Genomic DNA, 12,770 nt, shown 5'->3' on the forward strand with positions numbered 1-12,770 from the left:
GGTATTTGAGAATGTATGACAAATGAGCAGCCATTAAGAGGAGGAGAGTAATCACATTGTCATACTTGTCCCATGCCGCCATATTGAATGTGCACTTACATCCCACCAAAAGGCTAATTTATACTTACCATCACGTGTATTAACATGTTTAGATGCATGTATGGGTTATACACATATTCCTCAATATTTCAAGCATTCATTCAAATTTTATAAATATCTGCTACATACAAAGCACTGCACAAGAAATGTAAGTTGTAGCAATAACCATTGATACATGAAACAATATATAATATTAATGAATTAACAAACTAATAAATATTAAAAGCAATATATAACTATGTGCCCCTAAAAGTAGTAAATGAGAGGATTAAGTGATAAAAGGCTTTGGAGAAGAGACTGTGATCTGGAAAAACCTTCAAGGAAGCATTCAGTTTAAGAGATAGAATGACACTCAAAATTTAAAAAAAAACAGGAAATTACCATGCAATCCCATGTAATAGTATTGGCCACAGAGTTGTGACAAGAAGTTTTCTTGACACCAAACTCTGGATCTAATTCACCTTTGCTTCACTGGTGTCTGACTGATTCTTTTTTTTTTTTTTTTTTTTCTTTTTGCGGTACGCAGGCCTCTCACTGCTGTGGCCTCTCCCGTTGCGGAGCACAGGCTCCGGACGCGCAGGCCCAGCGGCCATGGCTCACGGGCCCAGCCGCTCCGCGGCATATGGGATCCTCCCAGACCGGGGCACGAACCCGTATCCCCTGCATCGGCAGGCGGACTCTCAACCACTGCGCCACCAGGGAGGCCCCTGTCTGACTGATTCTTAACATTGCATAAATAGATCATCAACAAATACTATTAGGTATAAACGTATCCTCTCTCTCTTTATTTCTCTCTCTGTCTCTCTCTCTATTTTGGCTGTATGTTCTAAACATTTTTGCCAAACAAAATTCTGATACCAGAACTAAAGCTTGGAAATAATGGTGGGGCTAGGGATGGATAAAACATCGCATGAACACAATAATTTGGGCTTCACAGTGTTGTTTAAAAATAATTGTCTCACTTCATTTTGTATGTGTCCCACTCCCTTCCTGTCTGTTATATGAAACATTTTCATGCAAAACAATATTATAATCATTAAAATCACTGCTGGTTTGATAAATAATTGCTATAGATACCAAATATTAGCAACATCTTGCTATTTTGATATTGCAATCATTTAATAAAACAGATTGTCTTCATAATCCTTTCTGCCAGCATGTTCTTCTATTCATCAATAAGTGGTCAAGAAGAAAAAGATTTTATGGGTGAAAGTAACATAGTTTCATAGGCTCAATATTTTAAAAGTAGCAAAATCTCATCACTATATAAAATAGAAAATTTGAGATAACTTTCATATGTAAAGTCATACATATATAAATAAAACTTTAAATATGATTTTTCATATTAGAAATGTATCTGTCTAACCCACACAGTCCTCTTATCTATTCCAATCAGAAAGAGAAAAAGATAATACCTCAATGTCAAGGAAGCATGATATGCCTGCATATTTTTACAATAGGGAAATTATAATGGTAGAATAACCCATCTGATTTTAAAATATAAACTTTAGAATATTTGCAGAGTGTATTTGTTCCAGGTTCCAAATGGTTCACTTCAGGGCAATATTTAGCACAGCAGAAAATGCTAATTACAGTCAAATGCATTCTGAACAATTTCATTCTAATGCCCTTTGCAATTGGTTCAGCGAAACTCTTATCTGAGCAAAGCTTTTCTGGTTCCAGATCACTGATTTGTTTAAGCAGAAACAAAGGGAAACCATGGTTGACTGGCTAATAGTCTTTTCTTTGGTTCTTATAGAGCATTTAAATAAGAAAATAATCAAGTAACTGACTAGCTAAGGCCATTTTTCTCTGCTGTTCCTAGGGATCCAGATTGTGCCTTGTTTGGGGAAATGTAAGTTCAGTTTTCATAACTGCAGGGATTTTTCCATCATGTGATTTTAATCACTTGCTGCTGCATTAGCTCTATGATTTTTGCCCTGTGACATTGGCACAAATAATTTAAATGTCGGGATTGTATTGAGAACATTTTTAAAAAGTAAACATTCATTACACAAATATAATGCCAATTTGCAACACAATTGGAAAGATTCATGACAAGTACCTACTAAATAGAATAGGTATATACCAAAAGAAATCAACATTTCAGCACCTGGCTTATTTCTGGGCTGTTAAAACTAGTTAAGGAAAAAAAAAAAAGGACAAGCTAGTTTTTACTATTGTAATAGTCACTCTATTTCTATAGTTTCATTCTATTTGGCCATTATTAGGCCACTTTCCATCTCCAAAAGCAAAATAAAAATTAATTTGGAAAGTTTCATAGGTTTGATATTATACTTAGAGCTAAATGATATTTAACTTTAGTTATTCATGTAAAAATGAATCAGTACCAATTTAACTCTCATGTAATTGATGGTCATGTAGAGCTGCTTGCCTTTTATATCATTAGTATGATTTGATACCCTTAGCAAATTCCAAATTAACTGCCCTCATATGCTCCTACCTCAGTATGTTTTTGGCTACTCTTGTTTTCATCTTTTTACCTTCAAAACAGCCTATTTATTAGATATATTATTGGCTAGATGGCTAGTAATTATAAATAAAATGTAAACCACAGGGAATATAAATTGGAACTTTATTGCCACAAATTTAATAAAAACATTTGTATCGTGGCTGGTCACTATAACCTGTTAATGAAAATATAAATTTTGTCAAACTGAACCCCAAAATTTCTTTTTATATTATCACCTAAGCTTTTAAAATTGTTGTGTCTGTAATACTTTAGGACTTGTTATCTATTACTATGATTATTTTTTTAAAAATGCTGACTTTGAAAATTAGCCACTTTTAACATATTCAAACATCAATGTGTGGTAGTATTTCTTAAACTGCACCTATTATTTCCCTCACATAAGAGTAGCAATCAGGCACTTCCCTGGCGGTCCAGTGGTTGAGACTTCGCCTTCCAATGCAGGGGAGTGTGGAAGACTCAATAAAGACTTTAAAATTGGTCCACATTAAAAAAAAAATCTTAAAAAATAAAAGTAGCAAAAAGAAACCTACTTTTATCATCCTTATTTCTTGCTTTAAATATCTTGTCATAAATAACTTTAATTTGAACCCTTTTACTGTAAGTGAAAGCTGAACTCTCCTTCTTTTCACCCTACAGTAAATGCCTCCACATTGACACATATATCATTTATGTCAGAGGTTTAAGCATGGATTAAAAATGACATGCCTCGAGGAAAGTATCTATCCCTGACAACCATTTTGCAAGTTACTGCATATTATTTACATATTGCATGTCATGAAGATTTCTACTGGCATAGTAAGAAATTAATCAAAATACAAATTTTTGAGAGAACAGTTCCAAGAAAAAGAAAAATGGTAGAATTTAACAACTATAATTGAAGAGTTCCCTGTATCAGGAAAACTATTTAACTCTCATTCTCTGGGTGGAGATGGTTTATTAAATGACACAGCAGGACTGTGCTCTCCAGAATTACAGTTCATGAGTCTTTGGATCCTCTAAGAAGTACATGCTACATCTCTGCTATAGCAACACCACCATTAAAATAAATTGTCATCATATTTAGAGTGGCTGAAAGTGCTTTTGCCAATTCCTTACAGTCGTTTATATACAGAGAGTAACTGATATCAATCTTAGAAGACCAAGGATCAGAGATACTTACTGATCATTTATTTGACATAAAATTATATTTGAAATGTAAATACTTCTTAAATATTTTATTACTTTTTTAAGTATTTTTTGTTGAATTTCTAAGATTTCTATTCAGAGGAGAAATGCTAAGTCAACTGCCTGCCTTGACAGACTTAACAATCACACTTGACAACATTTTAGTTCTGGTTTTGTGTTTATTTAAGTCCTACCTACTCATCTGCATATAATATAATGTACCATCAAGTGTTCAGAGAAGTGAACACTCAATACATTCTCCAAATTGTTGGCTATTTCCTATATGAGGAGTATACGATTTAGAAATTTTTTTTCCTTGAAGAGCAATGAGAATGATGCTTAAACAACAGCACTCCCACTGGCCACACTGGTCATGGCTAAATTTAAGAAGAAGAGCTGGCTTTCCCCCTCGCTAATCAGCAGTGTTATTTTTGTCCCTGCAGTTACACTCTCCCCTCCTCATTAGTTTTCTTGAGGATTGAAGAAAGCGTTTCAAGGCACTTTAGAATTACTAAAGTTAGGTGAGTTGTGTGTATGTGGGAGTTGAGGGGTTGTAGTGGATGCTTCTTCAGTAATCTTGTCAAGACAATAAGTCCCACAATCGAGGAAAGGATTCTCTTTGGAGGAAATGCTGCTGTAGAAGCACACAGTTCCCTCAGCCTTTCCCAGTGGAGAACCTGCCCTTGTTCCGAATTATCACTCTTTCTTTGGTTCCAATGTCTTCTTCAGCACCCTGTGTACACTGCTTTCTTCCTTCTAGGTCTGTCCGTCATTGACCTTACTTGTTAGTGCTCTCATCCACGTTCCCTTCAGTCCTCCTCCTTGTCACATACCCACCAAGTGCCACTTACTGAGACTCAGCCTAACCCTGCCGGTAGCTCAGACCAAATGGTTGAAATGATTCTGTTTAATCAACCCAGCAACAGACAGTAACATACTGTGAGATGAGTTTGAGGTTAACTGAGTTGAAGCCTGACTTTGACACTAAGTGGTTATGCTCAGCATTAGCAAGTAACAGAACACCTCCGATGCCCGATTTGTCTGTGAGCAGCTCGGTGCTTTGTGACCACCTAGAGGGGTGGGATAGGGAGGGTGGGAGGGAGATGCAAGAGGGAGGAGATATGGGGATGTATGTATATGTATAACTGATGGACTTTGTTATAAAGCAGAAACTAACACACAATTGTAAAGCAATTATACTCCAATAAAGATGTTAAAAAAGAAAATTGAAATAATCATAGTAATTACCTAATTCACAAGAATGCACTGACAACCAGGACTGAGCGTGCCAGGTAATGTCTAGGCACTTTTCATAAATTATGTCTGATTTTTACAACCTTGAAAATCTCTAATATATATCTAGTTTGTATATGAGAAGACCCAGTCTCAAAAAGACAAGTAACTAATTCAGAACGATAGTTTTAATCCACCAACTCCAACACATCTTTCCTTTATACACCACCTTCTCTCTCCAGATAAGAAAATGTGCATGGAAACTTTGCAAACAGTAAGGTTTTTTAAAAAGATTATATTATTCTTGCTAAGTTCAGCTGGTTCTGGACAAGCCAGTCCCAGGAGGGCATATAAGGTAGACCAAGCCCTTACAGAGCCAAACCTTACAGAGCAGGATATGTTGGCAATGATACTAGTTTGAGCCACAGAAACTGCCTCTCTCTGTCCCACTGTACATATAATAAAACCCCAATCTAAGAAGATTATTACATACAAACTTGAACGGTGTGCATGAATTGAAAGGATCTACATAAATGAGGCAGATGACATGTAAAAGAGGGATCAAACAAGAGGGTCTGATGGAAATCACTGCCGTAGATGTAGAGACATTTAATTTTTCCCTCCTCTAATCTGATTTCTGTGGTATTGGGAGGAAGTAATACCATTATCATCTGCCTTTAATAATAGAAAAAAATATCTACTTATCTCAGTTTTATATATTCTTCTAATTAGATTACTTTTATTCTTTTGATCTTAAGTATAACATGGTAATAAAAAACAAGATAGAACAAAGTAGTTGATGAAGTTTTACATTACTTTAGAATGTTTTTCTAATAAGCAAGATAAATAAAGTAGATTAAGAATTTCATAAAGTTAGTTTACCCACTTGAAGCATCATAATCTTAACTGGAAGATCTGTGCTCTATTTTTTCTAATAAATTTGCATTAACTTCAGTTCCAACTTGACTCTTGAACAGTCTAGGCCAATTATTTAGAAGGTAGAGTTTTTATCCCCCTTTCCTGACAGTCAAATGCCTCAATACAATATTCAGGACAGTGACTCTTTTTCTCTACTGAAAAAAAAAAAAAAAAAGCAGGAAAAAAGAAGAAAAAACAAGAAATGGTAGGATTAGTAATTTACTAGCCCTTCTCATAAGAGAGTGCCATATGTAAGATATTTCTATTATGAAGATTCATCTTTTTTTCTACAGCAGAGCATTGATACCTTATTTCATGAAGCTTATTTATAAAAGATGCTTTCAAAATTGTTTTCTTGCCTAAATAATTTTGGGAAATGCTGAATACTATTATGCCTTCTTGGAAAATGACAAAGAACATAAGAATATTTAAGGTTTTGAGAAATTCTTCAGTAAAGAGACCCGTTAACCTATATTTTTCCCTTACACAAACTCTAAAATGTATCTGTCAAAACCAGTATTCCAAGAAATATAATTGGAAATTTATGGGCATATAGTATTATGTCTGAAATAAACAATATGTTACTAATGATTTTTCATTTCTTTCCTTTTCAGCGGACTGTGGAGGACCTTTTGAACTGTGGGAGCCAAATACAACATTCATGTCTATGAACTTTCCAAACAAATACCCTAATAAGGCTTTCTGTGAGTCATTTCTTTTCCAGGCCATGAGAAACAAATGTATATATCAAAGTTAGATTCTCCCCTTGACACAGCAAAGTAATTATAAATTTACTGTATCTGAATACAACAACCACATCTGTGACATTGCTTAATAGAATGATAACAAGAATAACAATAATTAATTACTAACTTTTTGCATTTATTTTATGCCAGTCACTGCACTAATGCTTTATATACCTTATTTTAGACAGTTCTCACAATAATTCTTTAAAACAGATGATATTATTATATTTCTCAAATTTAAAAGTTGAATAAAACCAGTAGGTGAAATAGGCAGCCTTACCCCAGACACCACTCCCCTTGATTATGCATATAATGTTTATGGTGTGTATAACAAGGTTGCAATTCCATAGAATAAGGTCAGTGGAAAGTATAAAAAGCAAAGAGCCAGCTGTGACATACACACCCTTTATAAATATAGACTAAGGTCAATAAAGCAGGCAGTTATAGTAATGTGATTAGATTCCCAATATAAAAGATGAACTAATAAAGAGGATCACTAAAATATTCTAAGTCTAGAGAGAAGAATAGACCAGTATGCTAAAACCATAAAAAGCTTGTCTCTAGGTCATTAGTCCTAAATAGAGAAGCTCATAAGGCTGCTTAGAGATTGTCTGTGTTAAAGATGCAGATTCCCAGGCCCGTCCTACAAAGATTCCACTCCAGCAGTTCTGGAAAACAGACATGTTCTTCCCTTGCCTTCCACAGCCACCCATAACACCACCTACCTAAATGTAAAATTCTACCAGTGAAAAAAATGTTCCAATCATAGTGAAAAATGTGTTATTAGAAAATGTAATTTCTTCCTTCAAATGGTCCAGAGATAAGTATCATTTTGATAGGATAATAGAGTCACTATTATAGGGAGATATCTGATTCAAAAAAATAAACAGCCATTCATCTAATTTGACTTGTAGAGATGATCATCTCTACTTCACATTGGAAATATCTTTTAAACATGTCATTTGTACAAAATAATGATTTAAAAATATCTGAAAATAAGCAGAACATTGAAAGAACAATTTGGAGAAATTTATTGATTTATTCAACAAATATTTATTGAATGCTTCATCTGTTAGGCACTGAAGTAAGTAAAGAAGAAACAAACATAATTCAGTCTACATAAGGATTCAGATAAATTGTCAGGCATCACAAAATTCTAAGGTACTGTTTGTAATAAGTGCAAAGGCAGGAGACTGTGGAGGGACATGAGAGGTACCTAACATACAAAAAGTTCAGAGGTAGAAGACCTTGATTTTTTTTTTCTTGAATCTTCAAAGTTAAGTAATAATAAATGAAATTGAATTGTGAAGGTATTTCACACCACATTAAGCAGTTTGGATTTTATTCTGAGAGCACTGAGGAAACTTTAAATGGTTTAGAGGAAAATAGTGATGAAATCATGTTTGCATCTTCGATGGATCCGTCTGGCTGTAGAATCAGAGATAGGTAGTAAGGGAGCCATCAGCATCAACAATTAGAAGATGAAAAATAAAGGTGACTTAGGGCTTCCCTGGTGGCGCAGTGGTTCAGAATCTGCCTGCTAATGCAGGGGACACGGGTTCAAGCCCTGGTCTGGGAGATCCCACATCTCACGGAGCAACTAGGCCCGTGAGCCACAACTACTGAGCCTGCACGTCTGGAGCCTGTGCTCCGCAACAAGAGAGGCCATGATAGTGAGAGACCGTGCACCGCGATGAAGAGTGACCCCCTCTTGCCACAACTAGAGAAAGCCCTCGCACAGAAACAAAGACTCAACACAGCAAAAATAAATTAATTAATTAATAAACTCCTACCCCCAACACCTTAAAAAAATAAAATAAAATAAATAAACATGACTTGAACTCAGATAATGGCAGTGGAGACTGAGAAGGAAATGGGATTCCAGGGATATAGGAGGTAGTACTGACAGCCTTGGTGATTGATTGGATGCAGTAGGAGAGAGGAGGTCAAGGGAGATGCAGAGGTTCCTGGTAGACAATTATGAGTAGATGAGTAGTGGTGCTATTCACCGAGATAGGAAAAATGAAAAAAGGAATGATTTGGGGAAAGAGATAATTGAGTGTTCCCTGTATTACACGTTGAATTTGAGATACGTACATGTAGATCTGTACACAGTAAATAATTGAATAAATGGATCTACTTCTCAAAAAAAAGTGTAGAAAATAAAGACTTAGATGTCATTACTATGTTGATGAAATGATTTCCTTAAGAGTGAATGAGAACTCTCACGCAGAATTAGGAAAGAGCCTAGAACAAAATGTAAAGACTAAATCTTTTAAGGAATCAATAAAGAAAGAGGAGTGTTTATTGTTATAAGGCTGGTAATTTTGTTTTGTTTTGTTCCAAAAGGAACTACCATCATATGACACATATAAATAATGGGAACAATTACTTAAAGAAATACTAAAGTTTAGTTGCCCTACAAATTGCATTTTCATCACCTTGTTTTCCTCTGCATTTAGTCATGGAAATAAAATAAATGGAAATGAAAAATTCACATCTTTGACATTTATAAATTTTAGACTGTAGGAGTAAAACACTACTGATAAGCTTTGATTAAGATATTCCATTTTATATGAAATAAAGTAAATTGAATTGCAGTAAATTCTTTCATATTTAATTGAAATTTTACTACAAATATTCTGGAATAGACAAAATGTTTCTTCACACACAGAAACAGCTTGGAATATTGGTTTATATAAAATGAAATAAATCTTTGAAAGTAATTTGAAATTCTCAAGAGATTGAAGTTTTGAAGAGAAATCAAAAGAACTATGTTTAAACTATGTTGTTATTTATTACTTTTAAGGTGTTTGGAATTTAAATGCACAAAAGGGAAAAAATATTCAGCTTCACTTTCAAGCATTTGACTTAGAAAATATTGCAGATGTTGTTGAAATCAGGGATGGTGAAGATGATTTCTTGCTCTTAGGTAAGTCTCCAGTTTAAATATTGTGAAGGTTGAACGGCTCAAGACACTGGGCTGATGGAGAGAGCATTTCTCAATAAATGTAGTCACTCTTTTACAACTAGCAAAGTGAAATTACAGCAGTAGAGTAACATGTCAAACTGTATGTCATGCTTCCAATATGGGGAGTGTTTACAGTGATGACAGAATGGTATATTTCTGAAACATTCTTGGCAAACGAGGATTCATAGTTTTTAGTCAGCAGTTCCTACCAGCTGATATTAATTTACTACAATAAGCATTACACTTTAGAGACTAAAAGCTAAGAACATCCATTATGCAGTTTTCTATGCATTATGTGTACATCGTATTTCCAAAGACAGCTATTATATTATGTTTTATTTCACTTCAAACTAGAGGAACAATTGTGTTTGTTATGCAAAATTTTTAAATGCTTTTTACTTTGTGTTTCACTATTACTATGATGGGCTCTGTCTCTAGTACTAGCTGCTTCTATATAAGTATCTGAGAATGAGTCAAAAGTTGAGCAAGTTGATTTTTCCCTAACATCTGTTGATCATTAATTTTTTAAATAGACATAGGGGGAAAGTGTTCTATTCTAGAGGAAATTATTATACCTAGATCATAGAATGCATGTTAATATAATAAAAATCTATCAAGTATAATGGCTAATATCTTACTCAATTACTACCAATTTTTAAGAAAGAAGTGTCTCTTGATAAGTCATGAACTGAACTATGAAAATACATGAAATGTCAACTGGAATGCAGAAACAGCACACTTTACAAGTAAAAATGTTTTATCTAACTGTGCTTTAGACCTGTATTAATTATTTCCTATAAAATCTGGCCAGATAGCTATGCAATCACATGAACACTGCAACCAGAGGATGAAGACTCCAGAGGGCATGCTGTATAGCAATGAAGGAGCAGAGTGGTGGAGAGGGTTTCCCAGCCATACTAATCTGTCACCATAATGTAGGCTCTTCAGAAAAATCCCACAAAGTTCTAAAGTACAAGTTTCCTGGGAGAGGATTTTGAGAGCCACACACAGAACAAATAACAATGAAAGTCTCGGTGGGGTGAGGAGTCTTGTGCTAGCAAGAACTGAGGAACTTCAAATTTGATTTTCAATATAGTTATAAACACATTTTGAGTAGTTTTTCCATTTTCAGTTTACTCTGTCTTTCTAATAAAAACTTCAGTGTTCTCATGATCTAAGAAAAATCAATTTTTATCATTTCACCTCTTAGTATTTCCATCAATCACAGAAAAGTAAATACGAATTCCAAAAGGATCTCAGAATCATCATTTTCAAATATGTAGGTGAGAAGTTCTTTTGATACAGAATCATTTTCAAGGATTCATATATATAAGATATTTAATGAGATGAATATATTTTTAAATTAACTGAAGCCTTTAGTTTTTAATAAAGAGTATTTTATTGTTTATGAAACCCTCAAAGCCCAGGGATTAGAGGGAAAAATATAGAAAACCATCATTTAGGTTTATATTATCTGTCTCTAATTAATTCATATTTCAGATTAGATTATTGATTCAATTTATTAAAAATATCAAATAAATTTAGACAAAAATTTATTAAAGGATACTATAAGCTCTGTTATTTTAAAAGGGTCTTTAAAAACAGGCCAACAATTATTTTTCTGTGATAACATGAGCTTTGAATAGTAGTGATGCAAAACCAGACAATATTATGAGTAATTCATCATTAAATTATAGAGCTGCAGAAACCTTAAGTAATATTGGAAAAGATCAGTAGAGAAGTTGGCTTTCCTAGAAGCAGTGCCTAAAATGTAAGAGAATGTATGCATTTACTTACATGTGGTGCTTCCTGAGCAAGCCAGGCTGCATGTTGCATACCTCTGGGAGACAGAACTGAGAAAAAGGGTATATTCCTTCTAGAGTCAAAAGATCATCTCACTGATTTTTTTTTTTTTTTTTTTTTGAGCAGCAGTGTACACAGGACCTGGTCCAGTAAAGGACGTGTTCTCAACCACCAACAGAATGACTGTGCTTTTTATCACTGATTATGGGTTGGCAAAACGGGGATTTAAAGCAAATTTCACTACTGGCTATTACTTGGGGATTCCAGGTAAGTGTACTCGGGATTACATGCTGCCTTGTAACTTTTGGAGCAAAACAGTAGTAACATACAGGAGGGGAGATTTGTTCAAGATGGCAGAGTAGAAGGATGTGCACTCACTCCCTCTTGAAAGAGCTAACTGCTGAACAATCACTAACAGGAAGACACTGGAACTCACTAAAAACGATACCCCACATCCAAAGACAAAGGAGAAACCGCAATGAGACAGTAGGAGGGGTGCAATCACAAAATCAAATCCCATAACTGCTGAGTGAGTGACTCACAAACTGGAGAACAATTATACCACAGGAGTCCACCCACTGAAGTGATGGCTCTGAGCCCTTGCCAGGCTTCCCAATCTGGGGGTCTTGCAATGGGAGGAGGAATTCCCAGAGAAACAGACTTTGAAGGCTAGCAGAATTTAATTGCAGGACTTCAACAGGACTGAGGTAAACAGAGACTCCACTCTTGGAGGGCACACACAAAGTAGTGTATGCATCAGGACCCAAGGGGAAAGAGCAGTGACCCCATAAGAGAATGAGCCAGACCTATGTACTAGTATTGGAGGGTCTCCTGAAGAGACAGTGGGTGGCTGTGGCTCACCATGGGGACAAGGACCCTGGCAGCAGAACTTCTGGGAAGTACTCCTTGGCATGAGCCCTCCCGGAGTCCATTAGCCCCACTAAAGAGCCTGTAGCCTCCAGTGCTGGGTCACCTCAGGCCAAACAACCAACAAGGAGGAAACTCAGCCCCACCCATCAACAGACAAGCAGATTAAAGTTTTACTGAGCTCTGCCCACCAGAGCAACAGCCAGCTTTACATACCACCAGTCCCTCCCATCAGGAAGACTGAACAAGCCCCTTAGATAGCATCAGCCACCAGTGGGCAGACAACAGAAGCAAGAAGAACTATAATCCTGCAGCCTGTGGAACAAAAACCACATTCACAGAAAGATAGACAAAATTAAAAGGCACAGGACTAGATACCAGAAGAAGGAACAAGATAAAACAGAGAAAAACAATTAAATGAAGTGGAGATAGGCAACCTTCCAGAAAAAGAATTCAGAATAATGATAGGCAAGAT

The 12,770-nt window shown here is 35.4% G+C and overlaps 1 protein-coding gene across 1 annotated transcript in view; it reads left to right on the forward strand.

Annotated features, from left to right (window-relative positions):
• The window catches only part of TMPRSS15 (transmembrane serine protease 15), a 146,495-nt gene that overhangs the window by 64,072 nt on the left and 69,653 nt on the right, over positions 1-12,770 (forward strand). The window contains exons 14-16 of the mRNA XM_060099785.1: positions 6,523-6,612; positions 9,464-9,586; positions 11,555-11,695. Coding sequence (XP_059955768.1) covers positions 6,523-6,612; positions 9,464-9,586; positions 11,555-11,695 — 354 coding nt within the window. The remainder of the gene's footprint in view (positions 1-6,522; positions 6,613-9,463; positions 9,587-11,554; positions 11,696-12,770) is intronic.

This window comes from Mesoplodon densirostris, chromosome 5 (genome assembly GCF_025265405.1).
Source record: "Mesoplodon densirostris isolate mMesDen1 chromosome 5, mMesDen1 primary haplotype, whole genome shotgun sequence".
NCBI lineage: Eukaryota > Metazoa > Chordata > Mammalia > Artiodactyla > Ziphiidae > Mesoplodon > Mesoplodon densirostris.